Genomic DNA, 25,995 nt, shown 5'->3' on the forward strand with positions numbered 1-25,995 from the left:
CGGCTTTCACCACGAATTACCGTCTAGTGTTTCACGTGGCTTCACTGCATGAGACGTTGTGGACAGGTTTTGTAATGGTAACTGAATACCACAAATGACTGCAAGGTGTGGAATAAAAGGATACATTGTACACAGGAATTCCCCTATTCCAGAACGAATTTTCGTTCAGCAACAGGACTCGAACTTGGAGCCTGTTCCTTTCAAAGGCAAGTGTTCCACTGACTGAGCTACCCAAGCACGACAAACGACCCATGCTTATAGCTGGCGGAAGTGAAGTTCTGAGGGAGCATCGTAACAGTGCTAGGGTAAGTCAGTCGGTAGAGCACTTTCTCGCAAAACCCAAAGGTCCCTTGTTCTTGTCCCGGTATGTCACAAAGTTTTAATCTTCCATGGAGTACCTAGCAGTAATAACAGTAGTAGTAGTAACAGTTCTATTCATCTGAAGATCTCTTTTATAAGGATATTGGGCATGGCTTGCTATTACTATTGAAGAGCAACAAAAATGAAGTAATTCATGTATCTAGACATTTGCAGACTTACGGTTCTAGTAAGATAAGCATCGGACAGGGAGTCAGCTGTGGCCTTATAGTAGGAACTATCCAAGCGCTTGTTCGAAGTAATTTAGGGAAATCACACAAAACTTTAATCAGGATAGCTGGATCAAAACTGGAGCCTCCATCCTCCGAATACAAGGCGATCCTGTTTAAAACAGTGCTGCCTCGTTTGGTTTGTCCATGCTGTACAACATTGGATTTAACGTAAGTTATTTAATACCGAAAGAGGTGAATGGTACACTGTTCATTCATTCAGTAATTGCACACACTACACACACGTTCTTTCATAATGCTACACACACTACCAGCTTATTATATCAGGAGAATTTTGTGCACCGCAGCTTCCTTTGCTAGCCTAAAAAACTGAGTCGGCATCCCCTTATAACTAGTTAGACGTTGTGCTCAGAAAAAGGATAAGATGTTTATTTATTTATTTATTCATTTACCTATTTATTTATTTAACCTGGTAATATTAGGGCCATCAGGCTCCCTCTTACATCTAACCAGGAATTCTACTTATTTTACTTTCATATGTTTTAGTAAGTATGTTAAACTACATCTAGTACAAAAAGTGAAATAAACAATTACAAAGGCACACTATGAAAAATACATACATATACAGTTCATATTCGTTGATTATAAGTACTGTTATAATTAGACTTTATGACAGAGACAGATTTTAGATAGGAGTGCTAGCAGTAGGGGGTATGAGGGTGGCTGATGGTGAAGGGAAGAGACGAATAGGGACCTAATGAAACATAATTAAGGAAATATAAAGGAAAAAATATTGCGTGACTAATGGAGATATATGAAGAGGAAGAAGAGAAAGGAACAAGATAGGAGACACTAGCTTTGCTATTTGACAGATGAGAGGATTGGCCTTGTACATTAATTTTGTGGAAAACGTTATGAGGATGATAGCAGGAAATGCTTGTGGTAGTTTTACACATTTCACATCCTTGGGAGTAAGTTTCTCCAGAGGAGGAAAACTGAATGTAAATATAGCATGAAACTGCTATGTGGAATGTTATGTGTTTTATTATCGTTATTATTATTATTTATTTGTTTTATGTTTGTTACCAAATATGTATATCTTGTTTCCATTTCGGAAAAAAGAAATAATTATATGGTGATGTAGAGTACAAATAGCTCCACAAATTAATTTGCAATATGAATGTAAAATGACTTGTTCCACATCAAGACCAGTTATCGTAGAAAATGATCCATGGAACTTGTAAGTAACTAACCAACCAACTAAGTAACCTATTCTGTGTTACTTAAGTAATCCTTCAATGTATACCATATATTGCTTAACAAGTACTATTTACTGCCTTTTTAAATAAGTTCGCTTTAGCAGTCTTCACTGTCCTTTGGTTATATTTTATGCAGTTCTATTTCTTGTTAGAAAATGCCATTTTGAGCTTTAAGTATATTCTTTCTTGCTAAACGAAAGTTCATTCTAGCCTTCTTCCATGGTCATGGAGAAACTTGTTCGTACAGTAATTATCAATGTTATTTTTGATGTGTACAACTGAACGGTAAGTATACTCAAGCTATTCATTTAAAGTTCCTATTGTTTTCAACAGATTTTTACAGTAAGCTCGACTACTAGTTTTCCTTATTATTGTTATGGTCCTTTTCTGCAGTTTGAAAACTGTGTTCACATTTCGAGCATTTGTTTCCCAGTAAAGCATGTCATAGCTAAGAATTGAGTGTACAAGAATAGTGTGAACTAAAAGACTAAGACTGCTACAGATGACAAGACTCTAAGGGCATAATATGCTGATGACATTCTGTTTGCAAATGTATTTGTTTGTATAGATAATTTCAACTGGGAATCAATATTCATTCCTAGCAACTTTGCATTTGTTACGCAGCCTACAGAGGTGCCATCTATGTTTAATTTAACAGTGTCGTTGTCTCTCTTCAAACCTAAATTCAAGGCATTTTTTTCTATGTGTTTACAATTATAAGATTCTAATATTGGACTAAAAAGAAATAATAAATAAACCTCAGCAACAAGAGTAGAAGAATGAGCTAAAGCACATAAATGTTACTTTCTTACTTATTGAGTAATTGTAACTTTCTTGAGGGTTCCATTTGCTTTCTCAGCAGGAAGTTCTCCTTTTTCTCAGTGACTATAATATTTCTGCCATCAGCAAAGACAATTTTTTCCTGTGACTAACACTACTTGGAGAGTCATTGATGTATATCACGAACAATATTGGTCCTAAAGAATATCTTGAGCAATTCCTACGTTAATGTATTTTGGTTCTACTAACTGTGTGGGTATAAGTTACTATTCCTAGATAATGAACAGGTCGTAAGATGGTGGGTAGCTTTCTTTAAGCGCCCAAATTATTCTAAATTTTCCGTCGTGCTGATTACACGAGATATACGAGGGCTTTCCAGAAAGTAACATACATTTTGGTCTATCGTGGCCGTTGATGGGGCTACAGCTTGCGTCTTGGTGTGATAACCTTCCTACACTCAGTACAGATCCCGTGGTGGTTGAGTGTAGTCTACGTCTCTGCTATTCTGACGTGTTAAAATGTGAGCTGCAATCGAAAATCACGCTATTTGTGTGGCAAAAAAACTATAAACAATCTCAAATTTATCATTTTATTCCACACGGTTTGCTATCAATGTACAGTTCGGCTTTAGAAGTCGTTTAACAACTGAAAATGCTATATTCTCTTATCTCTGTGAGGTACTGGATGGGCTAAACAAAAGGTTTCGAACGCTCGGCATATTTTTTGATTTAACTAAGGCATTTGACTGTGTTTATCACAAAATATTGCTCCAGAAGTTGGACCATTATGGAATACAGGGAGTAGCTCACAGTTGGTTCACCTCTTACTTTAGCAACAGGCTGCAAGAGGTCATTATTCACAATGTTGGCTGTGATGTGGGGTCTGAGTGGGGGACTGTCAAGTGGGAGGTGCCCCAGGGACCAGTGTTGGGGCCACTCCTGTTCCTTATTTATATAAATGATGTGCCCTCTAGTATTACGGGTAACTCTAAAAGATTTCTGTTTGCTGATGACACTAGCTTGGTAGTAAAGGATGTTGTGTGCAACACTGGCTCGGTTTAAAATAGTCCAGTACATGACCTAAGTTCTTAGCTTGTAGAAAATAAACTAACGCTAAATCAGAGCAAGACTTAGTTTCTACAGCTTCTAACACACAATCGTTCGACAAGAAAATTCGTCTACTTTGCTTCTTTTCATTCTTATATGTCGTATGGTATTATATTTTGGGGTAACTCTTCCCATTCTAAAAGGATAGTTTTGGCTCAGAAACGGGCCGTTCGGGCAATAAGTGGTGTGAGTTCACGAACCTCTTGTCGACCTCTGTTCACGAGTCTGGGTATTTTGACATTGGATTCTCAATGTGTATATTATTTATTGTCATTTCTTGTTGCCAATATAAGTTTATTCCCAACAATATGCTGCTTTCACTCGGTTAATACTCGGCAGTAATCAGACATGCATTTGGATCGGACTTCCTTAACTCTTGTGCAATAAGGTGTGCAGTATACTGCTGCATCCATTTTCAATAAGCTGCCACTCTAATTCAAAAATCTTAGCAGTAATCCACCCGCTTTCAAATCTAAGCTGAAGAGTTTTCTCATGGGTCACTCCTATTCTGTCGAGGAATTCCTTGAAAAATTAAGCTGATTCTTATTGTATTGCTGATAGCGTTTACTTAAACATATGGACTGACTTCTTTCAGGTTGTGAACGTTTAGTTTTATCTGTTATTACTTTTGTGTTATAATTTCATGTACTGACGAGTTCCATGACCTTGGATATTTGCTCCTCAATTTAGTCCTACGGAAACTGACATGTAAATAAATAAAACGACCTTTGTGACGTGTACGGAAAAGGAATAAGGAGTGAAAGCCGAGTGAGCCACTGATGCACTGATATTTAAAAAGGCCGTACGAATGTTCATGATTAGGACTGCAGTGGTAAGGCTAGTCTTGTGTCTCACGAACTGGTGACGAAAATCAACGACAAAATTCGCGAAAAATCGTCGTTCACGCTCACGGAACTTCGCAACATTTTCCCCACATTTCACAGAATTTGGCCCATGAAACTGTGGTGGAGAAGCTCGGTTGCCACAAATTTTGTAGTAGGTAGGTTCCCAAAATCCTAACGGAAGACTACAAAAAACAGAGACTGGCTGCAACACCGACCTTCCTTGAAAAGATTACGAGAAAAATGATGTCTGAGTTATCGATCGTATCGTAACTGGGGACGAGATTTGGGTGAAGCATGTCAATTGTGAAAAAAAAGGCAGTCGATGGAATGGGGACACACACAAAGAAACCTAGTACGTTTTATTCAAACACTATCAGCACGAAAGGTCGTGGCTGCTTTGTTTTGGGACTCTGAGGGAGTGATTCGGGTTTGCTCCCTTGAACGAAGCACAACAGTTACTGAAGAGAGACATTGTTAAACATTGAAAAAGTTATGGCGGGCGATACAAAACAAACCTCGGGCGCAAAATAACTGTAACAATTTTGGTTCTTCGCAACAACGAAAGTCCACACGCGGCAATCGTACCTGAGAGCTCCTATAGGGCTGTGGATGGGAGGTGTTTGATTACCCAACATACAACCCGGATTTGGGCGCCTCATCCCAGCAACGAAGACATGGTTCGCTACACAACGCTCTGATAATGACGCCGAATTGCATGCAGGTATAAACCAGTGACTGCAATCGCATGTCCAGTAATTGCAGGCAGCCGATTTCTACAGAGACCGTGCTGAATAACTTGTGTCACGGTATGGTATGTGCCTGTCTGAATTGCGAGTACGTAGAAAAAGAACTCAAGAGTGTACCTTTGAAATGTAAGTAATAAATTTTGGTTTTTCCGTATTGTTAATTTTTTATTTCAAATAGCCTGTTCCTTTCCTGATAGTCCTCGTACGTTAGAAGATGTAATTTGTTTTTTGACTCATATTGGAACAAGGTGTCGAAATTACGAGACTAAGACATTGCAAATTGCTTCTTGCTTTCGTCTTCTTATGGAGTCTGTTCGGCACTTCTTTGTTAACTGAAAAACCTGAGACACAGCATGCAGTTTTTATGTGAATCTTTTCTGTTCTGTTAATGATGTAACCCTGGTGACGGAAACTGTAGCAGTCCTGTCACGTTTCCTTGCGGAACATCCCAAACTGTCAAACAGCACTCAATTATTGATCCATCGAGAATTTGTTGATCATCATGAATTACATTTCTTTAAGATACTTTGTATGAATCTGTCTGATATTTTTCTTTTTCACAGCTAAATTTATGTTGTCCTCTCACTTTAAATTGTTTGTGATACATACTAGAGGGTAATCCCAAAAGTAAGGTCTCCTACTTTTTTATAAGCACATAGATCTCTTTATTTCTACAGTGGTTTACATCAGTTTATAGCTTGAACATTTAGCTATTTTTCGACATAATCACTATTTCTGTAGACGCTGTGGCAGTTTCTGTATGCCCATGTCATACCAGCTCGCCGTCATGCTGTTTAGAAAGTTATGAATCTCTTCTTTCACCTCGTCGTCGGAGCTGAATAGCTGTGACCACAATTAACGCTGACAGCTACTGTGAGACTGAAAAAACTGAAACGGGCAATTCGGAAACGGAGAAGTGGAATGTTGAGCCGGGGCGTACACATTTCTATGGCAACGCTCGCCCACACATCGCTCGGCAAAACTTTGCTCTCCTGCAACAGTTTCAGTGGAACATAATCACCCACCCACCCTATAGTCCTGACTTGGAGCCCAATGACTATAACCTATTCCCAAGGTTAAAAGAACATTCGGCCGGAAAGCGATACATCTCCGACGACGAGGTGAAAGAAGAGGTTCATAACTTTCTGAACAGCATGGCGGCGAGCTGGTATGACATGGTCATACAAAAACTGCCACAGAATCTACAAAAATGCATCGACAGAAATAGTGATTATGTCGAAAAATAGCCAAATATTCAAGCTGTAAACTGATGTAAACCATTGTAGAAATAAACAGGTCTATGTACTTAAAAAAATAGGAAACCTTACGTTTGGGATTACCCTCACACTTTACGGTTGTGAATGATTTAATTGACTGATCACTGATTATATAGATAAACCCAATCGAAATTTTCTTTTATTTGTGTTCAGTACCTTACATTTATTTATGTTAGGTTCAAGAAAGAAGCATAGTTCCTCTGTAAATTTACTAAGGCTGTTATTGTTGCATGCAGCCAAGCACAGGAGGAATATATACAACTTCGGCGACACGACAACGATAATATTTTGATAACGCTTCCGCTCTTTTTCACACCCAGCTTTCAGCATCAAACAACAACAATGGCCAACCAATTGGAACCTGGGAAATTTTACCCCGTAGTTCCAATTGTTCGAAAATTCACGCGAAAACCTCTTTTTATAAGTGAACACGACACTGGTTTTCGAAAGTCTTCAGCTGTACAGGCGCACCAAGATACTACCGAGAAGATCGTAGCAGAGGAGTCAGAACATAATCTTTGGAGAAAAAACTGGGAAGTAATATGACGCAGGGCAGTCAGATGGTATTTAGCTTCAGTATTAACAACAGTCGCTGTAACACTCTCACGTATCGGTATACTTTCATATTCGTGTACCATCTCCCACAGAACAGTATAAAAAGCTACGAGTAAATACGGGGGCGTAATGAAGAATAATGCCTTCGAATTTTTCATTCTATTCTCAATATCGGTTGAGGTATTACTTGTCATGCATATTACACGGTCGAGCTGCCACTTCGCTGACGCAGTTTGCTACCCTCTGCCTATAGAGAGCTCCAAAACAGTAGCCTGCAACGAGGCGGAGTGTAATGTAACTGTGTCGGTGCGCGAGAGACCCTCAGAAAACTGATAGCACTAAGTCGAAGAGTTCGTCCACTCGTGTAGCTCTCTCTACTTCAGCACGACAACGGCAGACCACACACGAGAGCTGCGACACCTGCAACAGTCCAACACCTTGGGCTCGCTGTCATCAACTACCCTCAATACAGTCTACAGTCCCGACTTTGCCCCATCCGATTCTCATCTGCTCTCAAAACTTAAAGTACACCTTCGAGGACTTCACTTTGGCAGCGATAAAGCGACGCAAGCAGAGGTGAAATTGTGGCTCAGTCCACAAAGTCAAACATTCTACCATGAGGGTATCAACTAACTGCTCCGTCGTTGGGAGGAATGTTTTTGCCGCCAGAGTGACTGTTGCAAAATAAATATGTAAACGTCAGGAATAACGATTTACAATGTCAATACACTTTTTTTTTAATTGAAGAGTCTTCACATAAAAAATCAGAGATATTACTTTTCAGCACAACCTCGTAACATTATCAGGAGGTATCGTTTTACTGATTCCTATCCATTCACCAGATAGTGATATGTCATTCTCAAACGAATGACAATCGAATTAATTGCAGAGTAATTTAAGGGGAATAAAAGCTCTAAAAGCTCTCACTAATATTGCAAAACAGTTACGTTTCTGTCTAGTTGGTGGAGAATGTCTAAGAAAATTTGTGACAAAAGAGAATCTGTGGCAAAAGCGATCAATGTGCAGAAAACGACTGTGACTGCTTCAGTTAAATTTTTGTATTCGTTGTAGGAGAAATAAAATAGTGATCGGTAGAGGTGGGCAGTGTTCGCTGTAGGATTTTATAAATCAGAGCACACACGATTGCCAGAAAACCTCATCTCTCGGAATGGTGGTTCCTAGTTGGAGAACACATGGAATCCTTTAGAGAGATGGTGATTCCGTCGATATGTAGATCAGTATGTATATCACTTTGACCGGAAAGAGGTAATTGAATAAAACAGAAGTGATAAAAACGCACCACAGTCCGTAAAGGATGCAAAACTGATCTCCAGCTGTGTGAAATCGACAAAAGACACTGAATTCCAAAAAAATACATATTACAAAATATTTCTATAATAATTTATTTAAAAATAGTTTTTATTAGTTACTGTTACAAGTAAGAGGATTGCGCAAATATACGTCAGGCTTTTATTGTCACTGTAGTTCACATGTTAGCGTAAGTGCTATTTACATATATACAAAGAGGAATGATAATACGTGTTTGCATGCTTTCAGGCACCTGGTTCAGAGAAAAAATGATAAATTAATTTCCTTCACTAACTTTAATGTCTACAACCAATTCTTATTACCATCTATCTCTCCTTTTCATATACCTCAAGACATATTCTGTCACTTACGGTGCGTGCAGTAGAAGTAATTGCCAAACAGGAAAATAGGTTCAACAGTCTCAAACTGAGTCACGATATTTGCAAAAATAGTACCGAACACTCCTGTAATATAAAACTACACTACAAGTGGTGTAGATACAATGAATGTCACATTACTTTCTGCAGTTCCGTATTGTGACATTACCAGCAGAAAGGGAAATAAGCGCGGACTGGACTTTAGTGAGTAGCTGCACTTCAAGTATAGTCACCCATTACTTAAGGGGGGGTTGGACGTCAAACGGACCGACTTGGAGCAGAAGAGCCACCACAGGCCATTTTAATTTCCACTGCCTACACTTTTACAAATAAATTCATAAACCTTTGTCAGCATGACCAGGAAGAATTCAGAATTCACACTCTTAGCGGTGGAAGTTCGAAAACATAACGAAATATTTTTTTTTTTTTTTACATGTGAAATTTCATCATTTTTTTCACTTACTTATGGCAGCATTTGTTGTTATAGGTGCACTTTTCTTCATAAGAAAGAGAGATTCTTCGATGAATTTTGCACAACATACAAACCATACATAAAGGTGTATGAAACTCTAGAATTTTCCAAATCTATTAAAAACTGTGGGAAAAATTGAGGTAATTAACTATAAATTTGTGTTTTTTCTAAACATGAAGTTTAAAATACAACAGATCATTCGTTTTTTCTTGAATAAAATAAATTCTAGAATTTCATACACTTGTATGTATGCTGTGCAAAATTCATCGAAGACTCTCTCTAACTTATAACGAAAAGTGTACCTATAGCAACAAATTTAGCCATTTGTAAGGGAAAAAAATGATGAAATTTCACGTGTAAAAAAATATTTTTTTATGTTTTCGAACTTCCACTGCAATGAGTGTGAATCCTGAATCCTTCCTGGTCATGCTGACAAAGTTTTATAAATTTATTTGTAAAAGTATACACAATGGAAATTAAAATGTCGTGTGGTGCCTCTCCTGCTCCAAGCCGGCCCGTTTGACGTCGTACCCCCCTTAAGATTTATTCATAATAATAAACGTACAAACGCGTTCTTACAAGCTTTCTCTGTTATAATAGCTGCTTGAAACAATACATTGTGGAGTTCACCTTTAGGCCATTCCATTCCATTTCTGTTTCAGTAACTCCATTTCACAACGGTGTTGCTGTTGACAGCAGTCATGCAGGATACATTTTATTTTATATGACTGCGAAGCAGGACAGTAGCCATGTAGTCTGATGCAAAAAAAATCTTATACTATAAGTGGTCATGCTTTGGAAGCTGGTACATAATGATAAATTATTTTATTTACGTGTCTTGACTGTTCTGAAGTATTCCTACACACGAACATGTTGATCACATTCGAAGCAAGTGTTGATCATGTCGTTTTACGGATGCGACATATCGTCGACGTCTCCGTTGCTCATACTGAACAAATTGTGTCAGTGGTGGTTAATAATAAAATCAACATTATACCTTTCTCACTGGTTTGACCTTTCCTGCCGACGTTCCGTCCCTAATCCATTACATATGGAAACATTTCTGTTCGTCTCTCTGGCGTTCTCATCCGCTGATTTACACCCAGTGGCCAAAATTGGAACGAATTTTTTTTCCAACAAACATCAGCTCTTAATTAATATATTAGAATATCTGTCAAATTTTGCTGCCATACGATAATCACAACCGGGGCTGGACTTTTGTGAGTAGCCCCACTTTCAGTACAGCCACCCATTACTTAAGATTTATTCATCATAATAATTGTACATAAGCGTTCTTACAAGATATCCACGGGTGTACTGCCGGTCTACAGTGTCCAACGGGCACAATATTCCGGCGATCATGCATGTCGCCATCATCAGGTGAACTGACGGACTGAGCTCCTGTGAACGTGCCGGCACGGCGATCCGTACGTTATGGCTGCTCAGAGGGAACTGGGTTCGGTAGCGGCGGTGGCCGGTTTAAATACCCTCCGCCTGCGGCGCGGTCCCTCCGCTGTCCGCACCCCACGCCACGGCCGCGCGGTGGAACAGATTGCGACGGCGTCTGAGAAGATGTCGGAGTGATGGCTCTGTCCGCCGTGGTCGTCACAGCTATACGTTTGCGCGATTTACTCTTATTAACCCAATCGCTGGTTTCCAAGCCTTGCTAAGATTATAGCCACAGTCACGATTTATGAGGTCACCATTTGTGCGAATTTCGATGGCCTCTCTAACAACGCTGTCACGGTATCTCGACGTCTGTACTAGAATCCTCGTGCGTTCGTACTCCATAGCGTGATTTTCCGACAAACAATGTTCAGCGACCGCCGACTTGCTCGGATACATCAGTTGAGTGTGCCCCTGGTGTTCAAGGCATCGATCACCGACGGTACACGTCGTCTGACCAATATACGACTTGCCACATTGACACGGAATGTGGTACACGCCGGCCTTCCTCAAACCGAGGTCATCTTTGGCGCTCCCCACCAGTGCACGTGTTTTATTCGGAGGACAAAACAGTTCCGACCCGGTGTTTCTTTAAAATTAGGGTGATTTTCCCCGAGAGTGCGCCTGTATATGGAATAATCGCAGTGCCTACCTCCTCCCTCTTGATTTCATCCATCTCCATAGGTTGTGCTGTAGTGGTTGAGCTGAGAGCACGTTGAATCTGCCACTCTGAGTACCCATTTTTTCGAAATACAGTTCTCAGATGCTCCAATTCCCGAGTAAATCGAGCAAACGTATAGTTGTGACGACCACGTCGGACAGAGCAATCACTGCGACGTCATCTCAGGCGCCGTCGTAATCTGTTCCACCGTGGCGCGGGGCGCGGAGAACGGAGGGTGAGCGCCGCGGGCGGAGGGTATTTAAATCAGCCGCCGCCGCGACAAAGCTCAGTTCCCTCTAAGCAGCCATAGCGTGCGGATCTCCGTGCCGGCACGTTCACAGGAGCTCAGTCCGTCAGTTCACATGATGATGGCGACATGTATGATCGCCGAAATATTGTGCCCGTTGGACACTGTAGACCGGCAGTACACCCGTGGATATTTTGATTACCAAATACGCCGGGAGAAACTGAAGAATCACGTTCTTACAAGCTTTCTCTGTTTTAGCAGCTGCTTGAAATCACTACAGTTTCGCGTCCACCTTTAGGCCATTCCATTCCATTTCTGTTTTAGTAACTCCATTTCACAACGGTGCTACTGTTGACAGCAGTCATGCAGGATATTTTCTATGACTGCAAAGCAGGACAGTTGCCATGTAGTCTGATGTAAAAAATTCTGATAGTATAAATGATCATGCTTTGGACACTGGTAGTTAATGATATTTTATTTACCTGTCTTGACTGTTCTGAAGTAGGACTTTTCTCTTTTGTATTTTTCTTTCATAAAAACCTATAAAAGAGTCTTTCGTGTCTTTTTGGACACTTCAGAGTACTTGTGGCGTAACGGGAAAGTGCAACTGCGGCACTCTGAAGAGCGATGGGCGCTGTAGTGAAGACAGAAGGGCGACGCGACGCTCTGCCAGTGTGACGTATTCTGCCAAAGTGACGTTGGGCAGGGGCTGAGGCGCCACCCTCGCAGACTCAGCCCGCTAGCCGCCACGAGAGGGCCCGCAGTCGCTCTGGCAGAGCCCCAGGGAGGCGACGCAGCTGTGCGCCGGCGGGCACTGGCTGCAAGGCCGGCCCTCCAGGTACAGGGGGCGCCCGAAGCGGTTGCCGGACGGCCCGTAGTTGCAGGCGTACATTGACGTCACCGGCAGCGCCTCCCCCTCCCGCCACGCGGCGTATCCGCAGCCCAGCGTCCGAGTCGCCGCCGCCACCATCTGCGTGTAGTGGCTCGTCTTCCCCAGCGACCTGCAAACACCTCAGCCTACAGTTTCTCCATAATGAGGCTGCGAGAGACACTGAAGTGACGAAAGTCATGGTCTACCGTGTCTTCCTTCGTCGTCGGCGTTGTCGTTGCCGTGAGGCACCGTTATATCAAGAGGAAAGGCGCGTCGGTCTTAGAGCATGGGATATGATAACCTTAAGCCATTGACAACACACAACGGTCACGGTAGCACCTGATTCCAGAATAGCCGCAGTAGTTAGGATCTACGAACTACCCCCTCTTGACCAGGTCCCCAAAACTTACCTCGTAACGATATCCCTTCGAATAAAATTGTCATAACGATCGCCTATAAAGGCTTCGTACAACGAGAAGAAATGTTACAGTTTATGGAATAATAACACATACGACCAAACTGTCTTCTTTCTTCTGTTTTATTTAACATAATTTTGTTCACAGTTTTATTTCGCATTCACCACTCCTTCACCGATATCATTTGATGAACAGTTTTGGTTGCTTGACACCAACAGTCAATGATAATGATACAGTTTTTCTCCTTTTCATAAATTGAAGCCCGCTCTCCGCGATATACGAGGGCTATCCACAAAGTACATTACGTTTTGGAATTAAAAATAAATTAAGTATTGGAAATTTTTTTATTATATACAGATGAAAGCCACACTTAAATTCTACTTTTCTACATAGTTGCCATTTAAATTAAGGCACTTATCGTAGCGATGGACGAGCTTGGAAATTCCTTCGTCGTAAAATTCGGCCGCCTGCGCCCTCAACCATGTGGTTACCTCTTCTTGAAGCTGTCCGTCGTCATCAAAACGATGCATAGCCAACCACTTGTTCATTGCTGGCAATAAGTGGGAGTCGCTCGGTGCCAGGTCGGGACTGTACGGCGGATGAGGAAACAACTCCCACTTAAAAGATTCGGGAACTTCACGAGTGGCATTTGCTGTGTGGGCCCGGGCGTTGTCGTGAATCAGCAAGATCTTTGAGCCCAACTTTCCCCTGCTCTTGTTTTGTATTGCTCTTCTGAGGTTGTGCAGAGTTTGGCAATACCTTTGAGAGTTTATTGTAGTGCCTCTTTCCAGGAAATCCACAAAAATCGTATTTCTACCGGGTTATTGATTAACCACGTGGTTGAAGGCGCAGGCGGCAGAATATTACGACGAAGGAATTTCCAAGTTCGTCCATCGCTACGATAAGAGCCTTAATTTAAATGGCAACTATGTAGAAAAGTAGTATTTAAGTGTGGCTTTCATCTGTATATAATAAAAAAATTCTAATACTTTATTTTTAATTCCAAAACGTAATGTACTTTGTGGATAGCCCTCATAACTAAAAAAAACCGTCTCAATACCGCGCCCCTCGTGAGATGCGTATAGATTTATCCCGGAATTGACCTTCCTGTAGGTGTACTCAATTTAATGACCACACTTCGGAATTCCCGGTTTCGTGTAATTAGGTGTCCATTTGTTAGTCTGATTGTTTACCGTAGTTATTTAAAACTAGCCCCTATATTTCTTCACTACGCACAGTTAGCACTTCTTTTCTTGTTTATTTCTAAGAATAAATAGGAAAAAGACGCCGTATCATCGGCTTCGTCGATATAAAGCAAAACACCTCAATATGCCCAATTTTACCTCTTCTTATAGGATCGGCTACCTTACTCATTAATTTACTACATATTATTCCCAATAACACTAAACAGGTATCGCCGTTATATTTTAATTGTATTCAAAAGCATTTTATTATTATTACGACCGACCAAATCGTAACAAATCGCGCGGCTTGCGTTTTCAACGATAGCTTTACACTCGCCCAGCCTTTGCTCAGGCAATATTATATATAAATATACAGATAGGACCGAAATATCGATCTCTCTACCGTAACCAACAAAGACAAATACGCTATTGAAGTTCCGTTAGATCTATCTTGACTCGTAATGTTACAATGGGGTACCTCCCAGTAGCGTGAAGGACCACCTTTAGTCTGATGTAGTGTAGCAATTTGACGCGGCATGGACTTGAAATGTTGGACGTATCCTGCAGAAACACTGAGCCGCGTTGCCTCTGGAGCGGTCCACAGTTTGCTACAAAGTTGCCGGTGCAGGTTTTTGTGCACGAACTCGCCCCCCCCCCCCCCCCCCCCCCCCATTGCCGGCTTCCAAAATAATGAATGATGGAGTGTGGTGTCGCCCTCAACTACGTACCCTCAGAGTCAAAGTTGAAATATTAAAAGTTTTGGCTGGTTTCTTGTCTAGGGGCTGGGATACGTAGTTCCAGCATTACAGGCCAAATACTGCTGAATATATACATGAATCGAATGGTCAAAGATTCTTGTTGTTGTTGTGGTCTTCAGTCCTGAGACTGGTTTGATCCAGCTCTCAATGCTACCCTATCCTGTGCAACCTTCTTCATCTCCCAGTACCTACTGCAACCTACATCCTTCTGAATCTGCTTAGTGTATTCATCTCTTGGCCTCCCTCTACGATTTTTACCCTCCACGCTGCCCTCTAATACTAAATTGGTGATCCCTTGATGCCTCACAACATGTCCTACCAACCGATCCCTTCTTCTAGTCAAGTTGTGCCACAAACTTCTTTACTCCCCAGTTCTATTCAATACCTCCTCATTAGTTATGTGATCTACCCACCTAATCTTCAGCATTCTTCTGTAGCACCACATTTCGAAAGCTTCTATTCTCTTCTTGTATAAAATATTTATCGACCATGTTTCACTTCCATGCATGGCTACACTCCATACAAATACTTTCAGAAACGACTTCCTAACATTTAACTCTATACTCGATGTTAAAAACTTTTTCTTCTTCAGAAACGCTTTCCTTGCCATTGCCAGTCTACATTTTATATCGTCTCCACTTCGACCATCGTCAGTTATTTTGCTCCCCAAATAGCAAAACTCCTTTACTAATTTAAGTGTCTCATTTCCTAATCTAATTCCCTCGGCATCACCCGAATAATTCGACTGCATTCCATTACGAAGATTCTTATCACTTGGCAATTGCGAATTTTAAATGAATAGACATTTATAAATGAAATATTGCAAGTAAATAAAATCTGCAGGTGCTATTCTTAACGACTTTAAATGATGAGTACGATAGTAGACGTACCTATAAGAATGCTGTTTATCACAACAAAAACCTTCTTGGTGTCGATGGTCCAGCAATTAAATAAAATATAAGTTGAATAACAGGGAAACAATAGATTCTTACTTCACGCAATTAGTTACGAGCAACAACGTAGCTCGCGAGGTATTCACTTCACTTCTAAACGCATACTACATCTTCACTGCAGAAGCCACGGAGATCTCACAAATGCACAGGTCGACACTACGAAATATTTCTATTTCTCGCAACCACGCGCAAACCGCTGCACTCTTTCGAGTCTTTCCCGCGATCGCCGACCACGCACAAGCCGCTCCACTCTTTCAAGTCTTTCCCGCGACCGCCCGTTGCGCCTCCTCGTCCAGCACTCTCTCTCATACTCTCCCGTACTGTACTCCATGCTCCTCCCCCACTTCGGTAGTCGCCTCCTATAGTAACGATCGCTGTGATTGGCTAGAGCGCTCCCACCATGTCTTCAAGCCGACGCACACTCACAAGCATATTGAAACACATACGAAATACTGGATTTACGTTTAAATAACTTGAAATTAAATAAATATTCCTACGGCTGGACCATAAACACGCTCTTACACACGTTATTAAATGCATAAACAAATCAAATAAACACATATCAAAGGAATAGAAACAAAAGGTAGGCCAGTAGAATACTGTCTCTGTGCTTTCTGAAACACAGTAAATTTTTAACCAATTTCTTCATGAATAGAATATATCGGATAAATAGAAGAATAAATATATTAATAAGCACGCTGCTATCATTTTTTCGAGTACTTATGGCCTGACACAGTTAGTAGTAATTGGCCACTTTGACCTCAAATAACTCATGCACTATTCAAGTTACACGCCTGTAATTCATACCAATTTAGGTTTACACTAATAGCTTTCTAAAGACACATCTGTCGACAAAGTTGGATGAACCGTTTAGATTTTGCAAATTCGTTGCTGGGTGTTACTTGCATAATTTACAGGCAGATACTAAACTTTAGCCAGCCAGTGTGGCCGAGTGGTTCTGTTCGCTTCAGCTGGAACCACTCTACCGCTACAATCGCAGGTTTGAATCCTGCCTCGGGCATGGATGTGTGTGTTGTCCTTAGGTTAGTTAGGTTTAAGTAGTTCTAAGATCTAGGGGGCTGACGACCTCAGATGTTAAGTTCCATAGTGCTCAGAATCATTTTGAGCTTAACTTTAAACTAATAAAGATATTGAAAATCTGATTACACCATCACAATCCTCGTGCAAATAATGGTAATGAACATGTTTCTTTTTGAGTTATCTTGATTCCTGTGGCTACTATTAATTTCTATACGAACTGTGAAATGTCTGCCATCTTTGGCACTCCTGGCATGTCTCCTTCATCGACCCAGTGTCACCATAGAATTCCCAGCCACGCGGTGTCTGGACCACTCGCTGGGCTACCCACCTTGTCCAGCACCACGCAGTCGGCCTGCCGAGCGACTTGCGCAGCCAAGCCAACTCCGAACTTAGAATATTTTCAGGGCGCTATGACTCGCCCGTTACCTCACACCGTTATGGCCCATAAATGTTCGATGGGATTCATGTCAGGTGTTCTGAAGGGCTAAATTATTCATTCGAATTGTGCCGAATGTTTTTCAAATCAATCACGAACAACTGTGGCCCAGTGACATGGTGCACTGTCTTCCATAAGAAATCCATCGTTGTTTGGGAACACGAAGTCCATAAATGGCTGCAAATGCTCTCCAAGTAGGTGAACATAATCATTTCCAGCCGATGATCGGTTTAGTAGGACCAGATGTAAACACAGCAGTCATCATTGTGGAACCACCATTAGCTTTCACAGTGCATTGTTGACACCTTGGATCCGTGGCAAAGTGGAATCTGCACCACACACAAACCATATCATTAGCTCTTACCAAATAAACTCGGGACTCATCGTACCAGGCCATGGTTTTCCAGTAGTCCAGGTTCCAGCTGATGAGATCACCCTGCAGGCGATGTTGTGCTGTTAGCAAAGACTGTTAGCAAAGGCTATGGCTAAGCCATGTTTCCACAATATCCTTTCTTCCAGGACTTCTAGTTCCGCAAGTTTCACAGGAGACCTTCTGTGAAGTTTGGAAGGTAGAAGACGAGATTCTGGCAGAATTGAAGCTGTGAAGACGGGTCGTGAGTCGTGCTTGGGTAGCTCAGATGGTAGAGCACTTGACCACGACAGGCAAAGGTTCCGAGTTCGAGTCTCGGTCCGCCACGTAGTTTTAATCTGCCAGGAAGTTTCATATCAGCGCACACTTCTCTGCAGAGTGAAAATCTCATTCTGGGATCTACATCTACATTATTATTCTGCAATTCACGTTTAAGTGCTTGGCAGTGGGTTCATAGAGCCACAATCATACTATCTCTCTACCGTGCCACTCCCGAACAGTGCGCGGGAAAAACGAACACCTAAACCTAAACCTTTCTGTTCGAGCCTTGTTACGTGAAGTAAGAAGCCGCCTCGATAACGCAAGAAGGCGTACTGAATATTGTTGCGGACCAGTCTGTTGGTGTACAAAATGTGTTAAGCAAATAGGGTGCGATATGAATCACTGACACGTTCTGTTGTGTACATAGTTCCGCGTAGTCAGTGCGTACACAACTTTCCCAATAGAGCGCGCCCCACTAAGCACAACAGCGCAGGCGCAGCGCTCGACCGTATCCACACTACGAGATGGCGCTGTCTTTGAGACGGACAAAATTCTGCTTCCGCCGATCAACGTATTAATATGTAACGCAGCCAATGAGATTGCTGCTAACGTAGAACCATTTCTCCTCGCGGATCACACTCGCGCAGTGATACCTGAACGCGCGAGGTATTATAACGAGTGTACAGACCTCCGATTAGTCTGCATTAGTCTGTAGTCAAGTTTCAGTCTGCGCTTAACAAGGTTATCGTAATCCGGTACATATGCGTGAAGAGAAACGTATAGACACTTTGTCAAGTATCAGAGATATGTGAGAATAAGATTAACGTACCAAGACCAAAGGACTTCAGATTGTCAATTGTAAACAGCATCTAGAATCAAGTTACGTAATATCTATGATTTTTATTATTTTAATAAATGTGTGTGAAAATTAATCAAGTTCTGTTTAAAGTTGGTCACCGACAATCTGCCACTCTAAGCGTCCAAATGGCATTTCTATCGTCTGACCTAACGGCAAAAGATAAACACGCCACGATAAGACCACGACACATATTGTTGACACTCCGCCTACTTCGTTAGAGCGACAAGTCAAATAATCTGATGGTGTGTGTACCGAAGGTCTTACAGTACGCACACCACACTTTCGTATTAGGAAAGCCTATGCGGTCATTAAAAGTGACGTTCGGTCAACACTAGCCGATATTTCACACTATAAATACTCCATCATTTGAGTTCAGAAAGGAATTGGTCAGAAGGATCGATGTTAAACGTCCCCTTAGAACAATTGTACATGACTGTGCTTAAACTGACACCCAATATTTTTAGCGCAACACAATCTGACTTTCAAAAATCCCTACAAAAGAATGACCCTGACTAACATTAACCTATACCTTTCACAAATCACTTACCTCACCAAAAATCTTCGTTACTCGAACTACTGCAATACAGCGAGCGCCACTACTGCCAGCTAAATAAAAGATTCAAACTGCTGAAGGCACTAACTCTGATAAGCATAGTTAGCAAATGAAAGATTTTGATAGAGAACAAACAATGTATTTAGATTATAGTGTTCAAAAGTCATAATATATATAGCAGTTCATGACATCCCTTCTTACAAATGTACTGTTTCTGATGGACACACGTCCAGATCACCCGCTCTCAAAAATCCGTCATCTCACTTCCCCACATCCACATCTGCTGGCGGCTCACCTCCAACTGCGCAACGCTACGCGCTTTTAACAGCCAACTGCCCAATACTACAATGGCGTATATTGCAACAATGCCGACCAGCCTCAGACTGCACAGAGCACAGTCAGTGATTTTCATACTGAGCGCTACGTGGCGTTACCAATATAAAAACCTAAAGAGCCTACAGGATCCGTGTACTCGATTCCCTGACCCGGTATTAACGGTGCTATAATTCTGTTGTAGATTTCCTGCTCGTCCTCAACACTGCCAACAGCCGATGGAGAGATGTCTTCCTCTCGGTAAGCACCAGTCACGAGTTCGCCGCTGCTGACAGCTTCCAACGCTGGTGGAAAGACCTGTGGGTCTTTGTTGACTTGGGCCGGGACTCCAGCGTTCCTGACACTTCAGCTGAGCCACGGGGCCTACCGGCACGGCAGACCAGGGTCGGCGCACTTTTCGACCACACTAGAGTCGTCATCGTGGTTCAGAGAGCAGAGATGAGCCACAGTTACGTGAAGGGACAGAGAACCTCCTAGGCCGGAGTGTGTAGGCCACATACGCACGTGCCACCTTCTTCGAGTGCGGAGGGTGGAGACGCAGCATCCACTTCCCGAGTAGCTGCCGGGCGCTCGCGGAACACCAGGACAAGCTGTGGCAGAGGACCGCTGTAGCATCGCTAAAGGAGAGATGTATTTGCAGAAATAAATGGTTAAAAGTCACTCTTCTTTTACTGCGCCCACCGGCGTACACAGGTTACAACCACTTCCTCTTCCCTGAGGAACTGGGAAGTGGCGAACTGGAAGAGAGCCTCCTGACATGCCATCCATCCGCCACGCTTCCCAATCGTCGCCACCTGCACCATTAACGACTAATTTCGCCGCACTGCCGTAAGGGATATGTTTGTCGTATGTCCCACTTCACGCTGTGTTTTTGTCAATTAGCACTGACAACTCTACGCAAAGCCGCTGCTCTCGTTCGTTAAGTGACGGCCGTCAGTTCCTGTGTTGTCTGCAGCGATTGATAATGCTTCCGAATTGGTGCTCTCAGTGCCTGTATGTTCCTATGTTATATGGTATTTTCAGGAAATACATTGCTTTTATATTCTCATATTCTTATATTTCATTCTTATAGCAGTTCTTATATTATTTCTTATATTTTATTCTTGAGGAAGATTTGGTGCATTCCTTTGGGTGGTACCAGCCGCCGAAAAATTCGAAACAAAGAAATTCCGAAGACTGGTTTGCCGCAGTAATATCTCACTCGAGAAAGAAACGTCGCCGCGCGGGGTAGCCGCCCGGTCTCAGGTGCCTTGTCACGGCCCGCGGGGCTCCCCTCATCGGAGGTTCGAGTCCTCCCTCGGGCATGGGTGTGTGTGTTGTCCATAGCGTAAGTTAGTTTAACTTAGATTAAGTAGGTCTAGTGTGTAAGCTTAGGGACTGATGACCTAAGTAGTTTGGTCCCTTGAGCTCTTACCACTAATTAATTAAAGATACATCGTTAACATTACTGAAGGTCTCATGTGTTGGCAATAATTTCGCGGTAACGCTCGCATAACGGAACACTAGCCAAAACTGGCGCTGCGGTTGATTATGGATCAAGATATACTATAGTAATTTCACCGAAAACAATTTGAAATAATTTTCTCACTCATGCATTGCTTTTTTTTTACTTTTATTTTGATTCATTCACCAGACGTACAATTAGTAGACGAATAACGACACCCGTTATTTAAGTATAAATTGGAAAACATTCATGCAGTAATATTATACGGACATGGATAACTAAATGGAAAACAAAAATAAAAATAATAATCGGGTTTCGAACACTGGGCGCAAAAATGTAAGCTGAGAGGCTACCCACCGCTTAGGTTGAAATATTTACTCGCTAAAAGGCACTTAAAGAACCTCGGAAACTTTTACCATCTTTTCTTCAGAATCGGTAGTGTATATACGGAAGCAGCAACACGTGTTCGCTTGTTTTGAACCCTCTTCCACTGAGCGAAATCGGGTTATTGACACTTGCCGCGATCTCCTCGTTAGATCGACTGATAGGCTGGCAAGTACCTGACTTTCGTACCGCGCAGTGCTCTCGATTGCTCGATCTAGTTGTTTGGGTAACTCGCCCTGGCTGCATTTGTGCTTTCCTCCATGCCAGTCACTACGCAGTGTTGGGACACTGCTCACCCGTAGACTCACTAGAACACCTCTTCCGCGGTCAGGTTGCCTAGCTTCCATATCAAGCATCCGAGGTCGACTCGAGAAAAAATAGTTCTTCCGACAGGATTATTTCGCAGCATTGGTACGCCTCTGCAAATACAAAAGCGCCATATTCACAAAACTAATATTCCGGATCTCGGCTTATCAGTAGGGCAAGGATTAAATGAAACCTGCAGAAAATCCTGTCAATTAGAATGTGTCAGTGTTAGTGAACTCGCGCCCTACTCCATTCTCTTACTGACTGAAAGAAAAATGTGTATACGCCTCCATGCTAAAAATGGCTCTAAGCACTATGGGACTTAATATATGAGGTCATCAGTCACCTAGAACTTAGAAATACTTAAACATAACTAACCTAAGGACATCACACACATCCAAGCCCAAGGCAGGATTCGAACCCGCGACCTTAGCGGTCGCTCGGTTCCAGACTGAAGCGCCTAGAACCGTGCGGCCACTCCGGCCGGCGCCTCTATGCTCGCCATAATCTCACTCATTTTGTTTCCATGGTCTGTACGTGGCATATACAAATGTGGCATTCACATTCTTCTCATAAGTACCAAACAGGGAAGCAGACTGCGCAACGAATTTAAAGGATGCCTATTTAGAAACCCGTAATTGTCTCCCATTCTGACGCATAAGTTCGAAATTTGGCTTCCTCTGTAATGGTGCAAAAGCATGGCGCCTTGCGACGTCAGACAGTAATGTGTCGACAAATGCGAAAAAGAAGCCACAGCTCTGGCGATTATATGAGCTTGAATGTCGGTTAATGATGTCACATTGACACCAAATTTCACCACAGTTCTGCCCAACGACAACGTGGACGTGTTACACGAAGAGAGGATCGTCACACCCGCTCTTTTCCCCACGTACCACTCCTCCTTTTGCCGCCTCTGCAAAGGAGATCACAACCACGACACTCGGTGTTGAAATCGTGCGGTTTTTTATGGGTGGCACACACAGACACACCGCCTCTCAGAATCGACACAACAACGCCTCAAGGCGGTGGCATAAAGGGTATCGATAAAACCACCCCTTTCCTTGGGGCATTGTTTCCCATACAGTCCGAAAGGATGGCCTGCGGCAGCAATAAGACATTCGTAACAACGTTCAGACTGGTGCAAGGACATTGTGGAGCTCCAGCCCCACTGAGCGTGAACTTTGGAGTATATAGCGACCACTAGGGACCGTTCAAAACCATTCGACGAAATTTGAACGTGATCTGGAGCAGCAAAAGGATGTGTATGAAACAGAAAACGCTCCCTCTAAGACCCCCCCCCCCGTCCCCCCGTCCCCCCGTCCCCCCGTCCACATTTCACCAATATCATCGGTGACAACTATGCATCTTTGCTGAGCATTTTAAAACTGTACCTGTCAGAAATATCAAGGCTGGCCTAGCACCTGAAGGTAGGCAACCCGCATGTAAAGGGTGTCGAAAGAGTTGCCTCTCATGCATAACTGCAGCCACGATGCTGAATCAGTGTCAAAGCGATTTGTAACAATAGCCCCTTTTGCTGTATAGCTCATACTGGCACCGCTATCAAAGTGAGGTATGAAGAACATTTACTAGGAAAGAAGTATGGTAAAGTGGACCTCTTTACATTTTCTGAACATTTACTCCTTACCAATCATGGGAGAAACAGTAATTTTGTCTAAGCAGGTTCAAAGGCGGAAATTCGACTTACGTGTAGAACTGGAAATTTTTAATCACTCACTGATAGGGCTGGTAACAAGTGAAATCATCAGCTGCAACTTACAGGTCGAGAGTTTCTTGAAGGTTTTCAGCTGGTACTTCAGACCCGATAATACATTTCGTTGGTGGCCTCCACTTGTCAATCATTCTCAAGAAATTTCTATATTTCTTGTACAATATTTAATCTCTATTTATCCTTCTTTTTACTGTTATAAATCATTTTTCAAATTTCCCCTCCTTCTCCCTACCTTCCATTTCCCCCCCCCCCCCCCCCCCCATGTTTCTACCTAAAAATTTTCTGTTCCTTTCCAATATAACGTGGTGATTGATAGTTTACGCTTTATCTGTTTGTAATACGCAAATTTTTTCGAGCAGGTACGTCATCTATCGATGTTTCGTATTTCGTGCACTGCGACAAGTTTGTCAGTCGCCACATGGCACCAGCCACACGGGTCGTATCACTGCCTTTAAACTCCACGCATATTTCAGTGCGATGACTTTTACGCTTAGCCCAGCTCCAGTGGGAGCGTTTTTATGGATTTATTATTTCGGTTTTACTGGTGGTTACTCGTACCACGTTATTTGACATGTGCTTTAAAATTTGTCATCGCCAACATGTGATTTTACGAGTAAGTAATGCGTGTTTATCATATTTTATTCAGTGGTTTTCCACATCCTTGACGCCTTGTTAATTCTTTTTTAACTCTGTTGTAAGAAATATTTCCTCAATAGGCACGTGTACTTATGAAGAAGACAATTTTACAGCTGTTGAAACCACAGTCAGTGGTTGTTAATAAAACTTTATACCTGCAACTGACTGGCTGATTTTCTCAAATCATTCACGTCTATTCACCATTGCTATGTTTGAAATCTTGGACAAATGTTACAGGAAATTACGAAGTAAAGCTACACCGACTATGGGGAAGTTGGCGCTGTTATTACTGTCACCCTTAAGTTCACTGCAGTCTCCGCCCAGAGCGATGTAACCATCACTTACCGTTTACCTCGACGTCGGTAGTTTCCAATGGCAGTGGCGTTAACTTCCGTTCGACACACCATTATAACGGCCACAACATTACCCATGTTCTGTGTTTCTTTTTAACTCTGCAGTTCCTTAGGATACCCATTACAGAGTTGTGTCACAGCATTTGCCTCATAAAGATCTACTGCTCTGGCGCAAAAGGAAACCACATCTCGATTTTTAAAAGGGTTGATACATTTATCCTAGTAGCTAATTAAGTTTGCATGAAAGCGCTGCTATTTTTCAATGAAATCCTGACCACTGTTCGTCTAGCTGACAATATTTTAAGCAGAAACGTTAGATGCCACTCAGTGTGTTTCCTCTTTTGATCTGCGACTACAGGGTAGCTGTGTCTGACTCACCTGAATTTTTTCACGTTGCTAGCGTCAAATATTTCCACCTCGTTGTACCAGCTGAAGACAGTTGAGCTCCAGTTTGCATTGATGTCGCGCTCGCTACCGTAAATAACGAACAGGTTCTGTCCCACTTGGAAAGCCGCTGAAACAGAAGCACCGGAAATATTCTGAGGGGAAACGAAAGTGGCTAAATGTTGAGGATCTCCACCACACAGTTGGTCGAGTCCTTCAGCTTAGAGGGCAAGTATTATAATCAGTCCTAATGCAAGAACCTCAACACATGAAAAAAATTAGATAACATTATTTTCTAAATTTCCACAAACTTGCTTAATATTAAAAATGTGCAGATTATTTATGTTTTTTGTTAGTAACAGAGTATTTACGTTATCGTAATATTTTATGAGAAGCTATTCATTTTAAATATATTATATTTGAGGCTAGTTTAATTGATATCTGAGCACGATTTATTACTAAACTCTTTTCATTAATGATAACCGATTCACCCAGAAGTTGTTTCTAATTGCAATGTAAAGCCAGTCACTTGGATAGAGGGGCAAGGCAGCAGCCAATAGGAAGCAACCTAAAAGAAGTGGTTGTGAAGGTAATGCACAGTAAGCTGGTCTTGGGCGTCGAGACTGGAAGAGATCTTGCTTGCAGACTCGAAAGAATGAGGAACAGACGCGGGTTTGTAATGTTTATGTGATTTGACTTTCGGTCAGCAAGTGACAGTGTGGTGCAAATTTTGCGTCCGTTTATTTCGTGAGTCCAGTTCACATCGTGAATTACAATATCTCTGTTAGTGAGACCATAGACGAAATTTAAAATATTCTTAGTACAGTGCACTGATACACATTTATGCAATTAACATTTTTGTCAATTATTCGTCTCTTATGAGAGACACTTTAAGCCTTTTTTTTGTGAATTTGACTGCCTGCTAGAGTTGCTGAAGTCACTAGTGACACCACGACTGAATTGTTTTTCAATGAAGAAACAATTGAAATTCGAAGGTATGGCGCGCGCAAAACGCCGTGGCCGCTAGATGCGCAATTGTCTTGGGAAACGAGGGGAGGGCGGCAGTGGTGGGGAGACGCTCAGAGCTCAGCGGGGAA

At 42.2% G+C, this 25,995-nt stretch overlaps 1 protein-coding gene across 1 annotated transcript in view; it reads right to left on the reverse strand.

The window, feature by feature from the left end:
- Window positions 1-12,192: 12,192 nt before the first annotated feature.
- Window positions 12,193-25,995, reverse strand: part of LOC126267817 (venom allergen 5-like) — a 185,550-nt gene continuing 171,747 nt past the window's right edge. Inside the window, exons 5-6 of the mRNA XM_049973123.1 lie at window positions 24,893-25,028; window positions 12,193-12,628 (exon numbers count right to left, since the gene is read on the reverse strand). Of these exons, the coding sequence (XP_049829080.1) occupies window positions 12,367-12,628; window positions 24,893-25,028 (398 nt within the window). The 3' untranslated portion in view covers window positions 12,193-12,366. The remainder of the gene's footprint in view (window positions 12,629-24,892; window positions 25,029-25,995) is intronic.

The sequence above is a fragment of the Schistocerca gregaria genome, chromosome 4, assembly GCF_023897955.1.
Source record: "Schistocerca gregaria isolate iqSchGreg1 chromosome 4, iqSchGreg1.2, whole genome shotgun sequence".
Classification (NCBI taxonomy): Eukaryota; Metazoa; Arthropoda; class Insecta; order Orthoptera; family Acrididae; genus Schistocerca; species Schistocerca gregaria.